The sequence below is a fragment of the Eschrichtius robustus genome, chromosome 2 (assembly GCF_028021215.1).
Source record: "Eschrichtius robustus isolate mEscRob2 chromosome 2, mEscRob2.pri, whole genome shotgun sequence".
Taxonomy (NCBI): Eukaryota; Metazoa; Chordata; class Mammalia; order Artiodactyla; family Eschrichtiidae; genus Eschrichtius; species Eschrichtius robustus.
The window spans coordinates 115,135,564-115,159,644 of record NC_090825.1 but is presented as its reverse complement, the minus strand read 5'-3'; the positions used below and the strand labels follow the sequence as shown (position 1 = coordinate 115,159,644).

General features: G+C 44.8%; 1 protein-coding gene across 1 annotated transcript in view; it reads left to right on the top strand.

Annotated features, from left to right (window-relative positions):
- The window catches only part of KLHL3 (kelch like family member 3), a 111,188-nt gene that overhangs the window by 31,694 nt on the left and 55,413 nt on the right, over nucleotides 1-24,081 (top strand). The window contains exons 4-5 of the mRNA XM_068534470.1: nucleotides 10,785-10,906; nucleotides 19,766-19,928. Of these exons, the coding sequence (XP_068390571.1) occupies nucleotides 10,785-10,906; nucleotides 19,766-19,928 (285 nt within the window). The remainder of the gene's footprint in view (nucleotides 1-10,784; nucleotides 10,907-19,765; nucleotides 19,929-24,081) is intronic.

The window sequence follows — 24,081 nt, the reverse complement described above, 5'->3', positions numbered from 1 at the left end:
GTTCTGTGTACTATAGTATTTGTACTCCATATGGATCCCTTCATGTCATCCAAAACTTTGAAAACACCCATGTTATGGTGTTGAAAGAACCAAGTTCTAAAGAATATGTGGGCTAAGTGTCTTAGGCTCATCACCATGGCTAAAAGACATTTGAACTCCATCCCAAAAGAAGCCCTGGGAGTGAGCTGTCCCATCTTCTGGTTCTGTTGTGCTACATGCAGAGGCTGATTAAATTGGCTTTGTTTTTTTATTTTTTATTTGTTTTTATTTTTCTATTTATTTAGGCTCTGCTGGGTCTTCATTGCGGCATATGGATCTTTTAGTTGTGGCATGCGGACTTTTAGTTGTGGCATGGGGACTTCTTAGTTGCAGCATGCAGACTCTTAGTTGCGGCATGTGAACTCTTAGTTGTGGCATGCATGCGGCATCTAGTTCCCCGACTAGGGATTGAACCCGGGCCCCCTGCGTTGGGAGCACAGAGTCTTACCCACTGGACCACCAGGGAAGCCCCGGCCTTGTTTTTATAAAGAAAAGTTACTGTCCAGTTTTTATTAGATGTAGGCTGATATTCAACTGGTGTCTTCGAATATATGGTGAACAGAAATAGGGAGGAGAGTCAGGAATGTGCTGGAGGTAAGAGGCAAGGGGCTTGGAATGTGAGCACCAACTAGCCGCAAGCAGAAAAATGAGAGCCTGGCTCTCTTACCTCCAGGCATGCACTCATCCCATAGAACCATTGTTTCACCCTTTCTTTATGCCTGACTCTGCCAGGCCCTGGCCCATGTTTGTGTTCTGAGTGTTTGTATGATGTATTGATGTCTTTGAAGATCTTTGCATAACATGCAGTTTAGCAAGACTTAATCCAAGGCAGTGGGGCAGGGAAGGAGGGAGCCCTAGGGAGTAGAATCCTTTCTTTGTATAAAGAGGGCCTTGAAAATTAGAGTAGATAGGGTCTGGTTTCTGAGGGTTTTGCCTCTAAGGAAATGGTGAATTTTTTCAAGAATTGATTTGGATGTAGTTCAACATAGGCCTTTGTAGTGTCTAGGAAAAGAGACCACTATTCAGACACCCACCAGCACCCATTAAGGTGCAACTGATTTGACCAAGGTGATCTGCGGTAGACTTGTCTGGACTTGGAGTAGCTCAGCCTTGAAATTTAGATCATCATTGGAGAGGATCACTGGTAAGAAATGCTTTATGAATGTTCATAGAGGAGGTTTGGAGTTATTGATGCAGTGGGCTCTTTGCTAAGGATTAAACACAGGGGTGGTAATGCCACCTTGCATTGGGAGATGGTGTGGTGTCTTGGAAAGGGCTTTGGAGCCATCATGACCTGACTCCAGCACCTGATAGGTTTGTAGGGAATTCACTTAACCTCTGTGATCCTGTTTTCCTGTTTATGAGACTGGAATAATAACAATAAAACAATAATAACAATAACCAGGGAACAGATACAGGTAAGGGAAATAAGCCACCCAATACAGAATAGGTAATTAATAAAGTTTACTCTTATTATGTGTAGAGCACATCATAGTTTACAGGGCTCATGTGGATGTGTGGGGTGGCTCTGATACCAGCTGCCCTGATGGTGGTTAGGGTTGATATGAAACATCTCCGTTTCATATCAGGAAGGCATTTCCTTCCTGACTTGGTGCTCCATGTGCCTCTAGCTGAGCAGAAAGACCTTTCCAAGTGGAGGAAGGACAACATTCCAGGGAGGTTGGGTGCTGGGGTGATATCCATCATTGCAGCTCTGCTGAATCCTGCTGCCACAGTTCTCAGACTCTCATTATCTCCTTTGACTCTCACATAGCCTTGGCTTAAAGGCAGGGCCGGGAATGTCCTTACTTTACAGGAGACAGAGGTCAGCCTTTTGCAGTTAAATGGCATAGGCTGCTCACCTGCAGGAGGTTTAGCTGGGATTCAGGGAGGTGACAGGGTATTTCTTTTTCTCATGTGATGTTAACATGTGACATTGGTCTCAGCTTTAGCCAAATGAGTTGGCAACCCAGATATTAGGACTTAGACAGATGAAGGTTAGTGGTAAGAGAGTTTAATAACCATCTTAACACCCATGCAGGATCACTGTGCAAAGGATAAGGACCTTCTGTTTTCTTTTAACCCAGATCATGAAACTAAATTAAAACAGTAAGGATTCAGCTGAGGAGTGAGGAAGAGTTCCATAACACAAGGCTTCCTGAATGCACTTTTTCTTCCCTTTGCCATACAACTTTGTAGGGGTGGTTGGTGGTCTATGTCTGGTTCTTCAGAAAGACTTCGCAGCCACTCTACCATTCCTTTCTCACTCTTGAGGCTTCTTTGGCTGAATAATAGGGTTGGGTTTATACCAGTGATCTGGAGGATGAGCCAGTGATTTTATAGCCTTCCTAAATCTTCTGTGATGGTGAAAGGTTTTCCCTCCTGGCTGCTCAAGATGCACCTCCTCCCTCCTGTTCCCCCTTGGGCAATCTTCCACCTAAAAAGAGCTCTGTTGTGTATGTGGTGTGCTTGCTAGTCGAGAACCATGACTTGCTTTCCTGGGCTCTTTATTGTTCTTGGAGACTTCCAGGTGCAAGGTCTTAAAGTAGAGCCTGAGGATTTAAAGAAGTTCAAGACACAGACCCTTAGTCCAGGCTGCCATCATCTTTCACCTGATTTACTGCAGCAGCCTTCTAATTGGTCAACCTGCCTCCTATTTTGTTCCCTCACCCCCAACCCATTTTCTGTGCTGTAGCTTTAGTGATCTTTCCAAAATAAAAAATCTAATGTATCCCTTACTTGCTTAAAGTCTGTCAAGGGCTCCCCATTGCCCTTAGGATGAAGTCTAAACTTCTCAGCATGGCCCACAAGGCCCTCAAGTGGTCCAGACCCTGCTTGTATCTCCAGCCTCCTCTCCCCCTTCCTCCCTTTTCATGTTGTGCTTCTGCCAGACTCAACTTCTTATGGTTTCAGAATAGGTCATGTTCTTTCTTACCTCCGGACCTTTACATACACTGTTCTATCTGCCTGGAATAGTCTTCCCTCATACTCACTGCTCTTCTGAACAACCATGACTCCTCCAGATCTCATGTTAGATCAGTGGTTCTTAACCATTATGAATCAGTCTGATGAAAACAATGGATTCTTTCCACAAAAAATAGTAAATGTGTGCTCCTGCGTGCTCATCATTTTGCATACAATTCAGGGTATAGGCTTCCCTGCTTAAGAACCTTTTAAGCTGAACCTCCTTTTCTAGCATTTAACATACTTTGTAATTGTTGGTTTACTTATCCCTCTTTCTACTAGACTGAGCTCCATGAGGGCAGGGAACATGAGTTGTTCACCACTGTGTCCTCTGGGCCCTGCCCATGGGCACTGTTTGATACTTGTTTGTTGAGTGAATGAATGAACAAATATCTGCCCTTGAGTAGATCATGATCTATCTGGAAGAACAGGATATGGTGTTAACAGAGGACAAAAGATGTGCAACAAACAGACATTTTCTTTTTTTTTCTTTCTTTAATTCAAGTATAGTTGCTGTACAATATTATATAAGTTACAGGTGTACAATATAGTGATTCACAATTTTTAAAGGTTATACTCCATTTACAGTTATTATAAAATATTGACCGGGCTTCCCTGGTGGCGCAGTGGTTAAGCATAGACCTGCCAGTGTAGGGCACATGGGTTCGAGCCCTGGTCCGGGAAGATCCCACATGCTGCAGAGCAACTAAGCCCGTGTGCCACAACCACTGAGCCTGTGCTCTAGAGCCTGCATGCTACAACTACTGAAGCCCGCGTGCCTAGAGCCCGTGCTCCGCAACAAGAGAAGCCACTGCAATGAGAAGCCCACACACTGCACCGAAAGTAGCCCCTGCTCGTTGCAACTAGAGAAAGCCCACGCGCAACAACAAGGATCATACACCATGATCAAGTGGGGTTTATCCCAGGAATGCAAGGATTCTTCAATATCTGCAAATCAATCAACGTGATACACGATATTAACAAATTGAAGGAGAAAAACCATATGATCATCTCAATAGATGCAGAGAAAGCTTTCGACAAAATTCAACACCCGTTTATGATAAAAGCCCTGCAGAAAGTAGGCATAGAGGGAACTTTCCTCAACATAATAAAGGCCATATATGACAAACCCACAGCCAATTGTCCTCAGTGGTGAAAAACTGAAACCATTTCCACTAAGATCAGGAACAAGACAAGGTTGCCCACTCTCACCACTATTATTCAACATAGTTTTGGAAGTTTTAGCCACAGCAATCAGAGAAGAAAAAGAAATAAAAGGAATCCAAATCGGAAAAGAAGAAGTAAAGCTGTCACTGTTTGCAGATGACATGATACTATACATAGAGAATCCTAAAGATGCTACCAGAAAACTACTAGAGCTAATCAATGAATTTGGCAAAGTAGCAGGATACAAAATTAATCCACAGAAATCTCTTGCATTCCTATACACGAATGATGAAAACTCTGAAAGTGAAATTAAGAAAACACTCCCATTTACCACTGCAACAAAAAGAATAAAATATCTAGGAATAAACCTACCTAAGGAGACAAAAGACCTGTATGCAGAAAATTATAAGACACTGATGAAAGAAATTAAAGATGATACAAATAAATGGAGAGATATACCATGTTCTTGGATTGGAAGAATCAACATTGTGAAAATGACTCTACTACCCAAAGCAATCTACAGATTCAATGCAATCCCTGTCAAACTACCACTGGCATTTTTCACAGAACTAGAACAAAAAATCTCACAATTTGTATGGAAACACAAAAGACCCCGAATAGCCAAAGCAATCTTGAGAACGAAAAACAGAGCTGGAGGAATCAGGCTCCCGGACTTCAGACTATACTACAAAGCTACAGTAATCAAGACAGTATTGTACTGGCACAAAAACAGAAATATAGATCAATGGAACAGGATACAAAGCCCAGAGATAAACCCACGCACATATGGTCACCTTATCTTTGATAAAGGAGGCAAGCATATGCAGTGGAGAAAAGACAGTCTCTTCAATAAGTGGTGCTGGGAAAACTGGACAGGTACATGTAAAAGTATGAAATTAGAACACTCCCTAACACCATACACAAAAATAAACTCAAAATGGATTAAAGACCTAAATGTAAGGCCAGACACTATCAAACTCTTAGAGGAAAACATAGGCAGAACACTCTATGACATAAATCACAGCAAGATCCTTTTTGACCCAGCTCCTAGAGAAATGGAAGTAAAAACAGAAATAAACAAATGGGACCTAATGAAACTTAAAAGCTTTTGCACAGTAAAGGAAACCATAAACAAGACCAAAAGACAACCCTCAGAATGGGAGAAAATATTTGCAAATGAAGCAACAGACAAAGGATTAATCTCCAAAATTTACAAGCAGCTCATGCAGCTCAATAACAAAAAAAGAAACAACCCAATCCAAAAATGGGCAGAAGACCTAAATAGACATTTCTCCAAAGAAGATATACAGATTGCCAACAAACACATGAAAGAATGCTCAACATCATTAATCATTAGAGAAATGCAAATCAAAACTACAATGAGATATCATCTCACACCAGTCAGAATGGCCGTCATCAAAAAATCTAGAAACAATAAATGCTGGAGAAGGTGTGGAGAAAAGGGAACCCTCTTGCACTGTTGGTGGGAATGTAAGTTGATACAGCCACTATGGAGAACAGTATGGAAGTTCCTTAAAAAACTAAAAATAGAACTACCATATGACCCAGCAATCCCACTACTGGGCATATACCCTGAGAAAACCATAATTCAAAAAGAGTCATGTACCAAAATGTTCATTGCAGCTCTATTTACAATAGCCAGGACATGGAAGCAACCTAAGTGTCCATCATCGGATGAATGGATAAAGAAGATGTGGCACATATATACAATGGAATATTCCTCAGCCATAAAAAGAAACGAAATTGAGTTATTTGTAGTGAGGTGGATGGAGTTAGAGTCTGTCATACAGAGTGAACTAAGTCAGAAAGAGAAAAACAAATACAGTATGCTAACACATATATATGGAATCTAAGGAAAAAAAAAAAAAAAGGTCATGAAGAACCTAGTGGCAAGACGGGAATAAAGACACAGACCTACTAGAGAATGGACTTGAGGATATGGGGAAGGGGAAGGGTAAGCTGTGACCAAGTGAGAGAGTGGCATGGACATATATACACTACCAAACGTAAAATAGATAGCTAGTGGGAAGCAACCGCATAGCACAGGGAGATCAGCTCTGTGCTTTGTGACCACCTAGAGGGGTGGGATAAGGAGGGTGTAGGAGGGAGGGAGATGCAAGAGGGAAGAGATCTGGGAACATATGTATATGTATAACTGATTCACTTTGTTATAAAGCAGAAACTAACTCACCATTGTAAAGCAATTATACTCCAATAAAGATGTTAAAAAAAAAAGACCCAATGCAGCCAAAATAAATAAATAAATAAATAATAAATAAATAAATAAAATATTGACTGTATTCCCTGTGTTGTACAATATATCCTTGTAGCTTATTTTATACCTAATAGTTTGTACCTCTTCATCTCCTACCCTATATTGCCCCTCCCCACTTCCTTCTCCCCAGTAGTAACCACTAGTTTGTTCTCTATATCTGTGAGTCTGCTTCTTTTTTGTTGTATTCACTAATTTGTTGTATTTTTTAGATTTCACATATAAGTGATGTCAAACAGAATTTGTCTTTGTCTGACTTATTTCACTTAGTATAATACCCTCCAAGTCCATCCATGTTGCTGCAAATGGCAAAATTTCATTCTTTTTAATGGCTGAGTAGTATTCCATTGTGTATATAAACCACATCTTCTTTATCCACTCATCTGTTGATTGACGCTTTGGTTGCTTCCATATCTTGGCAATTGTAAATAATGTTGCTGTGAACATTGGGATGCATGTATCTTTTCAAATTAGTGTTTTGGATTTTTTTTTTTTTTTTTTTTTTTTGCTGTCTACCAAGGAATGGAATTCCTGGGTCATATGGTAGTTCTATTTTTAGTTTTTTGAGAAACCTCCATACTGTTTTCCACAGTGGCTGCACCAATTTACCTTCCCACCAACAGTGGTAGGAGGGTTCCCTTTTCTCCACATTCTCGCCAGCATTTGTTATTTGTGTTCTTTTTGATGATAGCCATCCTGACAGGTGTGAGGTGATACCGCATTGTGGTTTTGATTTGCATTTCACTGATGATTAGTGATGCTGAACATCTTTTCATGTGCCTGTTGGCCATCTGCATTTCCTCTTTTCTGGAAGTTCAGAGTCTGAAGTGGCTGGGCTGGGCCTCTTGAGAAAAACCAGCAGAACAGGTCTCTTGGGTTGACCTTGAATAGAGAAGGACTTATTGGCCTTATGTTCTGTTCTCTAGAAATATTTGTCAATGTAGCAGAGGTGAGTGAAGGAGTAAGAATGACCAAGCCTTTGATGATTTCTCCCTCTTTAGAATTATCAGAGTCTGTGGACTTATGAGAAGTCAAAAGAAAGCCTCTCTTCTTTCTTTCTTTCCCTGTACCAACAAATATTTTTTCAGTGCTTGTTATATGTCATGCACTTTGTTAGGTGTTGAGGACAAGATCCCATCTCTCTTCGTTCTTGCTTACTGGGTAATAAGTATAAGTTTGCTCAGAATTTGGACGTAGGCTTTGTTTGGGAATACTTTTACCAAAGCTATTAGTTAGGGTCAGGTTTAAACTATAGAGGGATTTATTAGAAATGACATGAGGTCTAGAGTTAGGCCACGGTTCAGATCCCGGCCCTGCCTCTTACTAGCTGTGTGCAAGTGCCTCTTGATATGCCAGTTCTATAATTTGTAAAATGGAAGGAATATCTAGTACCTCCTGGGGTTGTTGCAAGGACTAAATGAAATAATGTGTGTAAACCCTGAGGGCCTGCATGTAGTAGCAACTATTACTACTGCCACTTTCAGGGTTTGTTTAAACTGATGTCTTAGTTTGGTGCAGTGATTTCTACTGGTTCATAGAGATATTAAATTGCATTTTATGAGTCCTTATGATTTATATAGGTCTCCAATTTCCTATAAGGTAAATTTCTCAGAAAATACATGTCTTTGAGGCCCTAGGTTTTTTTTGGTTTTTTTTTTCCTTGCTTGTTGGAGTTTTAAGTACTTAATGTAGAAATTAGAAACTTTTGATTCCCATAAAGAAGCAAGAAAAAAAATCTCCCGAAGTCCCACCATCTAGAAAACTGTGTCTTAATGTTTTTTGGACATTTGAGACTGATGAAAATGATTTGTTCATCCCCCTCAGAAAATCAAACTTTTGCCCACATATACAAATGTTTTCATGCAATTTCAGGAGTTTCCATTTGTTTACCCCCAAGTTACAAAACCCTAAGCTGACTCCCAAGCTCTAATTCCATAGAGAGAAAGCAATCAGGCCAGGCTCTGATTTCACACTCACTAAGGGCTTCTGAGTCTCTTGGTTCTTGCAGTCAGGTTGCTGGTTGCTCTTTTTTTTCAGTCTTTTTTCTAAGGTCCAAGTTTTTTTTTAAATTAAATTTATTTATATATTTATTTATTTTTTGGGTGTTGGGTCTTTGTTGCTGTGCGTAGGCTTTCTCTAGTTGCGGCGAGCGGGGGCTACTGTTGGTTGCCATGCGCAGGCTTTTCATTGCAGTGACTTCTCTTGTAGAGGAGCACGGGCTCTAGAGCGCAGGCTCAGTAGCTGAGGTGCACGGGCTTAGTTGCCCCGCGGCATGGGGGATCTTCCCGGATCAGGGCTCGAACCCGCGTACCCTGCAATGGCAGGCGGACTCTTAACCACAGCGCCACCAGGGAAGTCCCTGTAAGGTCCAAGTTCTTAAACTAAGAATTGGCTATCTTTGATGATCTTTTGCAATATAATTACCAACTGGACCTTTATTTGTGAACGTCTTAGTAGCTGTTTGGAGAGATGAATTTAACTTCTGATTTCCTTGCGTGTATGTTCTTGTTTGTCTTGGAGTAAATTCAAGAAAGAGATTGTGAGAGCCTGTTTTATAGGTAGAGCAGAAACCCACCGTCTTTTCCTGTTTCCTCTTTGCCTCTTCGTCCTGTCTCAGGGCTGTTTGTGCTGAAGCCTTTTCACTGGCTTCTACTATAGTCAGAGAGAAGAGAGAACCAACTGGGGGTCTCTGGGCTACCTGATCTGGCAGCAGTGGGAGCCGGCAACGTCTGGAATAGGTCCCCCGCCCCCACTTTTCCTCCCTATTCAGAGTCATTCATATCTAGAACTGTGTCAGGGTGGGAACTGGGGATTGGTGGAGGAATCATGTGCAGTCCACGCAGCTTGGAGGTGGGCGTCTGCAGCCCACATGCTGTACTGTATTTTCTTGGCTCCAGTGCACAGATTCCACAGAGAGAAAACAACCGCCCAGGCTCAGTTTTCACACTCACATAAGGACTTCTGAATCCCTGTTTCTTGTAGTCATGTTGCCCTTCATTTCAGTCTACAAAGACACATGTCTTGCCTGTCTTTTCCTTCTGAAATCAGCAGCCCTTGTTGAAGGAGCCTGGCTCTAGATAGAGCTGTGTGCTGTATAGAGAGGGTGGGCTGAAGTCAGGGGCCTCGGGGCTGCACATGTGGTGCCACTGCTGCCCTAGTTCGCAGGCCTCTGTCTTCTCTTTTTTGGATGATTGTCAGGGCCTCCCATCTGTTCTCCCTACCTCTGACCCAGCTTCCACCAGTGCATCCAGAATTTCATTCAGAGACTCCCATCTGTTGATGTCATTCCCTCGTTTAAAACCTTTCAGTGGTGCTACTCTTAGGATAAAGTCCAAACTCATTTGCATGGTTTACTGGGCTCTGCAAGTCCTGGCCCCTATCTGCCTCTCCAGCCTCCTTCCTCTCACTGTCACCCCACATACCAGCCATGCTGCCCTCTCACTGTTCCCCACATTTATCCTTTTGGCACTTTTCTATCTTTGCACTGATGATTCCTGCATCCAGCTCGTCCTTCCTCACCTCTGCTGCATGTGGAATACCCAGCTCAAATGTGACCTCCTATTAGGATGCCTTCCTGGCTTCCCCAGACAGGGTTTGTTGCTCTATCGTCTGCATTCTTGGGATTCAATATACCATAGTGATTACAAGTGTGGGGCTCTAGAGTCAGACTCCCTGCTTTCAATCCCAGCCTGGCCCCTTCCTAGATGTGTGACTGTAGGCAAAATGAATTACCTACACTCCTGTGCCTCAGTTTCTTCATCTGTAATATGGGGATGATATTAATAACACTCATAGGTTGTTGATTAAAATAGGCAACAGTTTAAAGTGCTTAGCACAGTGCTTGGCCATAGTTAGCACTCAATAATTGTTTTTTTAAGAAATTGTTGTTCTACTGGTACTTTGCATATACCTCTATTAAGCTCTTATCATCTCATATATTTTTATTTATCTGCCCTACTAGAACAGGTGCTCCTTCTTGAGGACAGGTGCATATCTCGTTCACTTTCCCTGGCCCCCGTGTACAAGTTTGCAGTAACTTGGTTGAATGCTTTATCACATATAGATTTGCCTTCAGAGTGGAAATGGGCAACAGATAGAGTGGGGAATGCTTGAAATTGGGTTTGTGGATGATCGCAGACCCAGAGTTGTTGTGACCTTGATGTCAGCTGGTCTATCTTCCTCTGTGCCTGAGCCCTTCTGCTGCCTCCGGGAGCACAGACAGTGCTTTTATGTTGCCAAGACAGGGCAGGAGGCCACGTGAAAGTTAAGCACACCCTAGGCACCAAGTTCATGTCCATTTTGTTTTTGTTTTGAACTGTAGGTGACATGTCTGAGAGTAAAGCCAAGAAGATAGAAATCAAGGATGTGGATGGGCAGACCCTGAGCAAGCTGATTGACTACATCTATACGGCTGAGATTGAGGTGACTGAAGAGAACGTCCAGGTAAACTCAGCTCCAGCTAATAGCTCAGTGTATCGTATATTCAGGGCCCCCTGTTTTACATCATCATTTCATTTAACCCTCACAACAACTCAGTTGGTAACTGGAGAGGAAACTGGAGCTCCAGAGAGAGTAAGTGACTTGCCCTGGGTCACATGGCCAGGGTGAACGACCCTCAGACTCCTGCCTGCCTGACCATGGGACCCACGTTCTTCACCACTAGGCCAAAATCCCTCTGAATGAGCTTGGGCTCCAGAGCAGAAAGTCTTTAACTCATGCTGGTTTAAAGTCTTGGTGAAGGAAGAATTAGAAGCCTGGGTGACCCCTCTTCTCCCCAGTCATTATCTCATCTCAGGGATTTTGAGTATTGGCTTGTGAGGCTGTTAAAAGTTTTTCTTGTCTCACTGTTCGTCAGCGAAATGCCTCTGAGCCTGTGGAGGTGCCAAGCACCAGGCTTGAGTGTCAGTAGGGGCATGTTGCTCTGAGACATGTTGTCTGTGCCTTTTCCTCCTTTCGCCGCCCCGCCCTCATCCTAAGCCATCTGGAGCCTTGAAAGAGGAGCCAGCGAAGACACTGCTTCACCCAAAGGTGTGGATCTTTACTGTGGAGACGTGAGACATCAGCGTCATGCTTCAGAAGGGAAGATGGTTGAGGGTGTGGCCCATTCTGGAACGCTATGAATCACCGGGCCAAACACAGACGCAGGATACACTATTTCTTGTCATTAAGGATTTTACCATTTAATTAAAGTAATGGAAATTGTATGGGATATGGAGGTTTTTTCTTCCTTTTTTTTTTTTAAAGCAAAATTTCACCTTATTTAGGTGAATAGGCCGGTACCTCTGTGGTGACCAAAATACCTATTTCCCTTATTCAGAACACCATCCCCTTTTCTAGGATTGAGGTATTTGGGAGGCCGAATTGATAATCGTGTATTGATTCCATTTGGCCCAGATGTTTGAGTGCCTCTTACATGCCAGACACTTTATTGGGCACTGTGTTTGTACCAGTGAGCAGAGGTCATTCCATTGTCTGCTTTCATGGAATTTGTGGTCTAGGGGTGAAGACGGACACTCATCAAATAAGCACACAGGTAATGTTTATGCACAAATTGTGATAAGTCCTTTGAAGGAAAGGAACAATTTGGATGAAGGAGGGAATCTAGGAAGGGCTCTTTCAGGAGATAAGATTTGAGCTGAGGACTGCAGGATGAGTGGAAATTAGCTTGGTGTGGTGAAGGGTACTCTGCTGGGGGTGTCAGGGTACAGGCAGACTGAGGGTCTGAGACACCCTGCATTTGGGCCTGCAGAGCCTGCCCCAAGGTACAGATTGCTTTTGTCTCTGGCCCCTAGACAGACTTTTGGGTGGCATAGTTTCTACAGAGATCTGGTATAATCCTCCCCTGCCCTTTTAAAATTGAGGTTTATTTTATACACAGTAAAATGCATAGCCATTCCATTATTTCTGGTCTTTCCCATCCAGAGTGGGCGAGGTCATGGTTACATACTAGGTCTAGCAGCGGAATTTGAACAGCTGAATGACTTTTGGGCAGTAACAGTAAGTGCAAAGTAATTTAGTATAAAATATGTATAGGGCATGTATGGAAAAACATTTTTTTAATGGGTGATAGTGATTTCAAATCACCACGACATTTAAATTCATTTAGGTATTTTTGAGACTGATATAAATATTGAGATTTACAAAATGCCAGAAATTACATCCTTTCAACTCTAATGAAAAATGCTAGATGTCAACCTAAAAATATTCAGGGGTAAATAATTTTTAAAAATCTTGCATTAGGGTATATCAGTAACTCATTAATCATACAGTGTGGTAGGCAGAATAGTAGCCCCCAAAGATGTTCGTGTCCTAACCCCTGGAATTTTGTGAATATGTTAGGTTGAATGTCAGAGGAATTAATATTGCAGGTGGAATTAATGTTGCTAATCAGCTGAACATGTGATGGGAGATTAGCTTGGATTATCCAGGTGGGCTCAGTGTAATAGCTAGGGGTATTTAAATCGAAGAGGGAGGCGGAATGAGAGAACTAGAGCGATGTGACCTGACAAGGATTCAGTTTGATGTTTCTGGCCTTGAAGATAGGGAGGCCATGAGCCAAGGAATGTGGGTGCCTCTAGAAGCCTGAAGGGCAAGGAAACAATATATTCTCTCTCAGAACCTCCAGAAGGAACTCACCTCTGCTGACACCTTGATTTTAGCCTGGTGAAACCCATTTGGGACTTCCGACTTCCAGATGTAAGAAAATAAATTTGTTTGTTGTTTTAGGTCACTAAAACAAAACAAAACAAAAACAAACAAACTTAAAACACTGTTTAGGGGAGATTGTAGAATTGTATAATTGGAACCAGCTTTTTTCTCCCTTTTCTACATGTGTTTATTTAATAACCTTATTTTTTCCTGTAAAGTACAAAGTGTTTACAAGCTTAGATAGTTAGAAGATGTTCCATTCTGGATCCTTTTTGCCTGGCTGGGTATTTATCTTTGCAACTTTGGTCTAACCCAGTGGTGGTCTCTACAGCACCAGTTACCTTAAGGCAGGTAGCAACAGATAGCGTAATTGGAGGACTCTGGAGAAAATGGCGTCACCATTACTTTTAGAAACTACTTTGTAGGGGTGGGGGGGAGGGAGCCAGCGTGAAGACGTGCAGCTTCAGAGGGCATGCAGAACTAAAGATGAGGCAGGAATCAAGTCTGAATGGAGACCTGGCTCCAGGCCTCAGCTTTGACGTTCATTCACACAGTACTCTTATTCTTGCCTTTTCCCACTGCAGGGGGTCAGTCTCCTGACTGTAAAGTGAGGGCATGGGACTCAGTGACCTCTGATCAGAGAAGACTCTTACTCTGCCAGCCTCTGGTTTGTTCTGCTTCCTTCCTACTAGAGCTTCTCTGATACCCCCCCCTGACATCCCGCCTCAAGGATCAGTTTTCTCTTCTGTAAAACAGGAATCATAATAGTACCCATTCTGTTGGGTGGTCATGAGTTAGACTGTCTGCCTTCAAACCTTGACTCCACCATTTTCTAGCTGTGTGACCCCAAGAAGGTACTTAACCTCTCTGTGCCTCAGTATTCTTGTCTGTATTATGGGCACAATAATTGTACTGAACCTCATAGGGTTGGCGTGAGGGTTAAATGAATTACTATAGGTAAAGCACTTAGAGGAGTGCCACCCTGTGCCAACAGACAGTATGGGCACAGAGAGCACTGTGAACACAGAAGCTTTTTCATCTAGGAGCACATGGTCTGAAGGTGGAGACAGGTGGCCAGGCAAATGCGTGCCCTCCAGTGTGGTAGGGGCCAGGGTGGAGGTACCCAGGAAGCAGGCAATGGTCATCACCCCCTTGATGAGGATGGTCAGGGCAGGCCTCACTGAGGAAATGTTGTGTGTGCTGGGTCTTGAAGGAAGGTCTGGGAGGTCAGGCCTGCCTCCTCTTCCACCTGTCTGTGTCCCTACTGGTGTGTGAGCCCCTGGAGGGGCCTGTTGCGTTCATTTGTATGTGGGAGTGGGGAGGGGGCTCCCCTGAGAAGCACAATGTGGAACCTTCAGGAAACTGCATTGTTTGGAATCAGTCAGATATATGAACTATTTTCCTTTTTCTCCCTCACTTTAAACTATGGTTTGGTCAGGGGTGACCTTGGGGGAAAACAAAACAAAAAAAGTTGAGAAGAGAAAGTTTAGATCAAAATGTGGTTGCTTCTTACTGCTGTGATGCTGAGAGTTGCTCACAAGCTGTCTGTGAGGACAGTGTGTGTTGAGGATTTGGTGCACTGAGGCGGTGAGCATGGAGGCACCTGGGAAAACAAGGGTCAGAGACTTGGGGCTTGGTTAAGTGACTGGGAGATGATGCCCTAAATCTCTTCCCAGCCACATGTACCTTGGAGAGTCTGAGCTGCCCTTCTACGGTGGAGGTAACAAGTCATAACTGTTACTTATTGATACTCATTGTAAGCCATACTTATTGATACTCATTGTAAGCCAAGCATGTGTTGATTATTTCACATGCATTATTTCATTTAATTATCGTAACCACCACTGGAAAGTTCTACTATGATTCTTCTCTTACAGTTGAAGGAACTGATGCTCCAAGGGGTTAAGTGGGTAGTACCCACGGTCACACAGGTAGTAAGTGGTGGAGTTGGGGTTTGAATCCAGCTCTCCTCAGCTCACTGTGCCCTGTTGATGTGGTCAACTCGAGTTTCTTGTTCAATGAATGATCACAATCTTGACTTCAGCTCGTAATAATTAATAATAAAAAAAAACCAGTTTAACTGAGGAATTCCTATGCACCAAACACTGGGTTAGCTGCTTTAAATGTATTATCTCATTTAAGCCCAACAACAAGCCTTTAAGGCAGTACTATTATTTTCATTTTACTGTTGAGGAGTCAGAGGTACAGAGAGGTTAAGTAATTTGCCTTTAGTCACATGGCTGGTAAGTGGAGAAGTCAATATTCTAAGTGACACTATACTTCAGTAAAAAAATTAAAAAAACATTCTAAGTGACACATTTAATCACAGTACTGTTTTGCTAGCTCTCCTGTTCATCTATCTGTACACCCCTCTCTCTCTCTCTCTCCCTCTCCCTTTCTTCTTTCTCTCAGTAGATTTTTATTTAGCACTATTTCTGTGCCAGGCCTCATGCCTGGTGCTGGCAGAGGCAGACCCCCTGCTGTTTGGTGCGGGCAGAGGCCCTGGGCAGCCTTGCCACCTGGCCCTCTGGCTGGTACCCTCCCTCTGTGCATGGCCCTGCCTCTCTGAAATTCCAGGAGTAGGTGCATTCTGAGGCAGGGCATTTCCTTTTGTTTTTGTTAAAGGAAACAAACTCTGTGACGGGATATCCTCTGCTGTGTTTTCATGTTATCCGAGGGAGAGGAAAAAAAACAAAACAGCGCCTGCATGTGAAAAATGGAGGGAAGCCATTTGCAAGCTGGAGGGGAACCTGTAAACTCTCTGCTGAGGGTCATTCCAGGGCCTGTTTTCCCAGAACCAAAATGCTGAGACGGCGAGAGGCAAGCTGAAAGCTTTTAACCCAGGGTCGTCTTCTCTTCCTGCAGTGATTCCAGCCAAATGCTCCTTCTCAGGTCTCAACCTCCTTCCAGGGGCCAAGCAGCACGGCCCTAGTGATTCCACCAGGACAGTCTTGCTTCCAAGCTGAGGACCCGAGCTTGGCCTCTTGTTCCTAATCTTGTTACTGCTGCCACTTGAGGGAGTCGAGTTGCAGGCAAGATAAGAGAAGAGGAAATCCTCTTTTAGCCCGTGTTGTGGGAGAGGGAAGCGAAGACCACCTCCTGGACGTTTTTCCCTCTCTTTTCTTTTGCAGCCTCTGGGGATTTGTGTTGACTCGCCTTGTGTGCAGCCCCCAGAGCCCTACTGGGCCAGGCCCCCGTTTATCCCTGAGACTCAGCATTTGAGCAGTGATACATCCTCCAGCCTCTAAACCCTCCTCAGCATTCTGAATCCCTTTGCTTTTCTTCACGCCTTCCTGTATGAAGCAAGTGGATCGCAGCATAAGATCAAAGAGAGGGAGGGAAGGGGCAATTAGAGAAACCACCAGCCCCGCTCATTTTGGGAAGTCACCTTGGGAATGCTTTCGGGCAGAAGTGGACCCAAACAGGATGGGGGGAGGGTGTGTGGAGAGGTGGAAAGGCTGATCATTTTTGTCTGCTAAGTGGGTTTTGTGAACAGTAGGGAAGTTGAAAGCTGTGTGGGTAGCTCTATCCAGGGAGGTTCTAAAAACTGAAAGTATAACCTAAGGAATGTGTTCAGAAAGTATTTATTATTTCATTTCTTTGGATGGTTGTCATGAGCTTGAAAAACTAAGCACCAAACTGTGCGGCTGTCTTTGTGGGGAAGAAGAGGGCAAGGAGGCGGAGGAGGTGTGTGTCCCTGGCGTGATCGCATCTTGGCTTGGCGGGGATGCAATCTGGGAGCGGATTGGACTCTCAGAAATTCCTCCTCTGCGGACCTAAAGGGCTGCTGTCCATTTCGGCCTCTAGTCACACTTGACTCTTGGGGGCTTGCCACACCCGAGTAGGGTGTGTGCTGGACAGCATTGGATTACTCCTCTCCACCAGGGTTTCTTAGTGTAACTGGATACAGGTTTCTGGTCTCTGGGGTGAACCAACACCCCAGTTTGCCCAGGAGTGAGGGCTCTCCGGGGACACAGGACTTTGAGTGCTAAAACTGGCAAAGTTTCAGCAAACCAGGATGGTTGGTCAACCTATGGCCCTCACTCTAGGGTTTATAGCTGGTGCTGGTGTGGGCGGGTGTCATGGAGGTCATTTGGGGGTTTGGAACACGACTTTCCATTCCTGGTATGTATTCAGCAAGAATGGTTAATGGTTCTCCACTTAACTATCAGGGAGAGACTAATCTGGTCCTGGAATCTGTTTGGCTAGGCTGAGCAAGCTCACAGGTTAATTGAGTTTCCTAGTTTATGGCTGCTCCGTGGGGACGTGGCTGTCTAGTGGGGATGGAGCTCAGGTGGTCAGATTTGGAGCCTGGCTATGTTCACTTATGGTCTCAAAGTCTCCAGAACGGGTGATCTTATCTTTTTCCTTCTCTGGAATGAATCAGTGGTTCAGAAAATACCAGGGACAGGATGGTAATTTACTGCTGTATTGCTGGGGACATAGGGTAGTGGAAGAGAGAGGGCAGAGGAAGGAGAGAGGAGATGTTTTCTAGAATTTGGCTATCGTGAGGGAGAGGTTTAAGCCTGCAGGTAGGAAGAGCTTCCCTTTGAGAGCAGGCTTTTAAGCTTGGGAGCAGGACCACTGTTAGTGGAGGCTCTTGGTGGCATCTGTGTGTGGGCAGGAATGAGGAAGGGTGGCTAACTGCCCCAGTTTTTGCACTGAAAGTCCTGTGTCCTGGGAAACTCTTCGGTCCGGGGCAAACCTGGATGGCTGGTTACCCTAGTGGTGGGACAAGGCCCAAGAATGGGCAGTGGGGCAGAGTTTTTGGCCTTAGCCCATGGAGGTGAGGAGAGCTAGAGATGAGGCTCAGAGCTGTTTTGGGAGACAATCAGCCTCCAGGATTTAAATCACTCAAAAGAAAAAAAAAAAAAAAAAAAGACTTTTGTAGTGCCCTGAGTCAAGAAATTAAATGCATCTGCAGCCCTTGTCTTCCTGGGCAAGCCCGTGTGGATGGGAACACCTGGAGTCTGGCTGGCCCAGACAGTCCCCCTGAGAGTCAGGGGGGCAGCTGAGAGCAAAGGCCCAGGACACGGGGGTTGTTTTGGGGTGAAATGGATGCTGGGGGTCCCTGAGCAATGCAGTCTCAAGCCAAACTGTTCCGCTCTGATTTTTTTTTTTTTCTAAATTTCTTTTTGTTAAGTCACTCTCAGAACATCTACCCCTCCCACAGGGTCGGGGAGGGAGGGGTAGCAGAGCTGGCGTCAAGAAGGTCTCTGACAACTATCATGGTTTTTGATCCGAGGGCAGGCTTCGGCAGCTGTGGCAAAGTCCTAGGGAGCTTGACCAGGGTTGACAGTCTGAGCACCCATCTGGCCTGTTCAAACTAGTCTTCCCTGGCTTTTAGGAAAAACACATGCACACACACCAGAGCAGGAACTATTTCTGTCTTCCAGGATACAGCATAAATACTCATGTGTCTCATGACCTTTTAAAAGGAAACTGAGCTCTCCTTTTGCTGAGAATGTACTCAGAAATGTTCTTTATTATCTGTTGGATGGGAGAGTAGAGTGTGTCTGTTTGAGTCCCAGTGGATTTGGGGATGATGCTCTTGTTCCAGTAGATGATAAACTCTGTAAGATCAGGGGTCTGATTTCTCTTGCTTACCTACCACTGAATCGTAAAGGCTGGCACACAGGTGCTCAGTAATTAAATGGTGAATGAGCTTGTGAGCAAGTCAGTAAAGGCCTTTGAGTGAAGACAGTAGCTAAAGGCTGTAGGGCAGTGGTTCTCAAACTTGGCTATACATTAGAAGCACCTGGGGAACTTTAGCAATATCTCACTGTCCAGGCTACACCCCATTCCTATTAAGTTGAATCTTTGGGGGTGAGACCCAGGCATCAGTATTTTAAAAATTCTCCAGGTGATTCTCCAGGTAGGAGGACCAATTTGTCTTAGCTTGGGCTGCTGTGACAAAATACCACAGAGTGGATGGCTTACACAACAGAAATTAATTTTCTCACAGTGTTAGAAGTACAAGATCAAGGTTCCAGCTGATTGAGTTTCTGGTGAGGGTTTTCTTACTAGCTTGCAGAAGGCCACCTTCTCCTTGTGTCCTTGCACGGTAGAGAGAGAGAGAGAGAGAGAACTCTGTTATCCATTTCTCTTCTTATAAGGGCACCAGCCCTGCTGGATTAGGGCCCCACCCTTCTGACCTCGTTTAACCTATCTCCAAATACCGCCCAAATTTGGGGTAAGGGCTTCAACGTATAAACTTTTGCGGGGGACACAAACACTCAGCCTATAAGGGTCTTGTTACTCAAAGTGTGGTTCGTAGACCAGCAGCTGCAAGCATAGCCTGGGTATTCATTCGAAATGGAAGCTCTTGGGCCCCACCCTAAACCTATTGAGTCAGAATCTGCATGTTAATAAGATCCCAGGGGGAATTCATATACACATTAGCCACTGGGAGGCACTGCTGGGCTGTAGGGAGACAGAATCTGTTGGTGTTTAGGGTCCATGAAGTGGAGAGTAGTGGGGACTAAGGCTGGGCTTGCCTCAGTCTAGGCCAAGAAGTTTGGACTTACTTGGGCAGGTAGTGGAGAGCCGTGCAAAGACCTTGGGCTTGGGTGTGGTCTGATTAGAGCACTGCTTTGGGGAGATGAGACCCTGGCGTTGGGATCCTGCAAGTCAGAATGTCACCTTCTCTTCCAGGTGCTGCTCCCAGCAGCCAGCTTGCTGCAGCTCATGGATGTTCGCCAGAACTGCTGTGACTTCCTGCAATCTCAGTTGCATCCCACCAATTGCCTGGGTATCCGCGCATTTGCAGACGTGCACACCTGTACCGACCTCCTGCAGCAGGCCAACGCTTATGCAGGTAATGGGGAGTGGGGTGGCTGTACCTCTCTGAGCTTGTGGATTTAATAGCCTAGTCTGTGGTGGACTCCTCAAAGATGATGAGAAGTGTGCTCTGCTATGAACAAGTTATAATTTAGTCAGGGAGACAAGACACAGGTGGAAAGATAATTAACAATAGAAGAGTTCAGCTCATTGCCAAGTGGAATGCGATTAATTGTCGGATGAATGGTACAGACAGTGATTTTCATGAGAGAAGAGGAAGGAGATCTGAGAAGACTTCGTGGGGGAAGAGTAATTTGAGCTAGGTCTTGAAATAAATCTTTGTCATTTAGGAAAATTTCTATTTTGATCAATGTGTTCTATGACCACGATTTGAAAAGTCAAATACTATTGCAAGGCTTATAATGATAAGTAAGAGTCTCCTGCTCTGCTTTTCCACATGAAGTCTTGCTCTCTAGAGCCACTCACTTGCAATTCTAAAAGAATTAAAATACATGTGCTGATTTAGCTAAAAGCTGCTTTGTCTGATATTTGCCTCTATTTACCTAAATAAAATGTTTGTACCACTATTTTTGGATTTACTAGTTTTAGATGTTATCTGTTGACTTCTCACAGGAGAATAATTGTGCTTTCATAGACGTCCCCCTCATATACATACACTGTTCCCCTCTCTTTATTCTTCTAACATCATTTCTACAGCTGAGATAAGTTATAATTAGTTTTTTATCAGAAAACTTTTTATTCAGTAAGGCAGTTAATAAAATGCTTTTTCTTTTACACAGTGACTTCTACAACCACGAACTCTTGTAAGACAGATACACTGAACGGTCTTCTCAGTATATCAGATAATCTGTTGAGTCCGTTTTATTTTTCTTGGCGACATTCTCCCTGCTAGAGCTTGTCATCTTGCTATTTTAATGGGGTTTTCGGAGGGAGTAGTGATGAACATGAATGTTCAGCCCACCATGTTTAGCTGGAAAGAAGTCTTCATTGGTATTTATTTCAACTTGAGGACGAAGGTCATGAGTGACCTAGGAAACAGATCTGGTCATATGAATCAATAGATTCAGTCACGGCTACCTCCTTCCCTTGCAGTAAAGCCTCTCATTCTTCCCCCTGCCCAAACAAACGCCAGCATAGCTGCTGTCTGTTCTGTGTCTCATGTCCAGCTAATGTCTGGAAGTTAACTGAGGACCTGCTGGCTGCCCACCTGCCAGCCCCCTGCGCTGTGTTAGCCCCTTGATCCACAAGTCAACAAGCATTTCTTCTGTTTTCCAGCATCCTTTTTTGCTCTCATCAAGCCCCAGACCCCAGGAGCCTACACAGACTCTCATTTCTTCCTGAGGTCTGTTTCTGAGGGCACAAACGGGACCAGTTGTTAGGATGATGTCAGTGATGATGATTTTTGTGAAGGACATTCCCCAGACACCCCAATTCTGAATTCCTCTGACTCTTCCTGGCCCTAATCCTTGACTCTCCTGTTTCTCTGCTATCCCTCCTGTGTCTGCCTTTCCCAGCGTTGTACCCCACTTCCTTTCTGTTCTCAGGGAGCCGTCGCTAGTCCAGCCTTCTCTAGTCTAGCCACTTTCTTGAGGGATGTGTGCAGACTTTGCTTCAGCAGGAGCTGAGAACTTGGCCAAGGCCCAGATCAGCGTGTGGACATCTGCTGGTGCAGTGGCAAAGGGAGAGTGCTTAGACGCCAGAAGGTCTCTGTCTCTCTTCCTGGTCTCCCCTCCCCAGCCCTCTCCTTCTATAGAGTGCATATGCTTGCATGCACACAGCAGGTATCACATCCTTTTGTAGTTGGCTTACAAGGTCGTCTGAGGTTTGGGCCGTGTAGCGAACCCCACCTTTAACAAAGGCTCCCAGGTTCTTCTGGCCTGGCTCTCCCCTACTTTCAAAATCTGTGTTTTCTCCCTTTGCCCTTTTCACTGTCTGATGGTGAGACTCACCTGTGGGAGAGTGGGGAGGATGCAGTTGGGAACATATCGTGGTCTTGGTGCTCCTGGGTCCTGATCTGGGCACGGTGATCGGGTTCTGCAGCATTGTGGGTGTGTGTATGCAGTGTCCTGGTGAATTACTTTTAGCTAACGTTTACTGAGCTCTACTTTGGGTCACATCCTAGGCTAAGCATTTTATGTGCATTTAATGCATACAACAGCTGAGGAAACTAAGGCACAGAGGGGTGAAGTAATTTGTTGGGGTCATCTGGAAGAGACAGAGACAGGATTCAAACCCAAACAGTGTTTACTCCAGAGCCATGTTTTTAACTGCTACATTCTGTGGCTTCCAGGCCCAGTTTGGACGTAGGGTGGCTCTGTGAATCAGTAACTGTGGAGTGTTGGTGGCTAGAGCTGGCATTTTCCATCGGAAGTGTGAGCCTCGAAGTCTGTGCCATGCAGTTACCAAATCCCAACAGCCAGGCAGTGTAGACAGACGGCCAGCTGTCTCTGCTAGATGTGGGGTGTTTAGTCATCTTGGGGTGGGGAAGTGAGACGTGGATATCTTCTCTTCCCCCTTGGGAGGCTGCCTCCCCGGAACACGTGGAGGCAGCCCCCTCACTGCACGCGTGAGCCCTCCTCCTTGCCCTGTCTCGGTCAGCGTGACTTAGGGCTGAGAGCCTTCTGCCTGTCGTTCAGGCCTTCTGTGGAGCCTGGGACCAGCTCCTGGATAGTTTTCTTTGCAGCCGTCAGCTGTGCACAGCAGGGGAAATAAAAATCATATTTTTAAGGTAGTGTGGTAACGCAGAGGTTGATAAGACCATGATGAGAAGACAGAAGAAGCAGTGTGAAGGTAAGACTTCACACGGTGCAGTGCTTAGAGAAGGAAATAAAAAATGATTATCTGTGCTCCCTCCCTCGCACCCACCCACTGCTGTGGGCCTGCTTTGTGTCTTTGATCTTGCACCTCCTGACCTGAGATGGAACCTGGCGGCTCTGCCATTGCTGCCTGCTGAGACGGAGCAGCCACCTCGTCCCATTTTAACTGTGGGGGTGTGGGTACCGGCTGGAGTCACACACAAGGGGCAGTGTCAGCCCCTGTGGTCAAAGCCTTCCCTGGCCCGATGCCTCGAGTTAGGAGGTATTTTATCCCACAGACTATGAGGAGACCCTCCAGGTCAGAACCAGGGATCACACCAGCCGACACTTCGGAGCTGAGTGGCCCTAGGCCTGTTTTCTTCTCTCTCTGATGGGGGTAGTTCATCCTGCCTTGTTTCCAGGATGGTTTGGGGGTCGGGGGGACAAGGAGGAGAGCCCCCTGCAGAAGTAGGTGCCACCCAGGGCCGTGCTCTGGAGCCTCCCTGCCACTCACGCCGTCTGTAGTAAGAGAGCCTCAGAGCTGGGACCTGGTGGGGAGATGGGACTCCTCGGGTCACCACCACTGCCCCTGCTGCAGACTGCGTGCACTTTGGGGGAGGAGGACCATTTCCAGAGCTTCTGATTGTGGTTTCTCTGTATGCAGATACACAGCTGGGTATGTCCTGTCTCCCCCTCTTCCCTAGTCTCTGGCCAGCTGGCCTCTGCCTTCACCTGTCCATAGCCCCAAGCTGTGCCTCAATTCTGTTCCTCTTCCTTCTCTAAGATGAGCTTTCTTTTTCTGTTTTTATTATTATTGCTATTGTTATTGCTATCTTAATACAAAACCACCTGTGATTATTACAGAAACAGCTGACAGGCAGAAAGAGCAGGAAAAGCGCCACAATCCTACCCAGAGGGAGTCACGGGCAGTGCCCTGGTATATAGCTTTCCCAGTCTTTTTCATTCCACGTGTATGTTTTCCAGCCTAAAAAAATCTTAGCAGTATATTCTGAACAACTTTCCATGTTAGCAGACATATTTCTATACCATTATTTTAAAACTTTAGAGAATGTATTCAATAAAAGCAACTTGTACCCGTGATAAAAGTTTCAAACAGGACACAAGGTATAAAATGCTCAGCTGATCTTCCCCAGCCCCTCTTAAGGGAGCAGGGGACTCTCTTGGGTATCCCTACAAAATATGTATATATTACGCTTTTTAACTTACACAAATAGAAGACTTCTGTACTCATTATACTTAAAAAAAAATTTTTTTTTTTTTACTTAGTACAATATCTTGGAGTTCTTGGCAGACCCTTGTGTATGGCTACATCTTACTCTTTTTGTCTACTGCATCATAGGGATGAACTGTAAT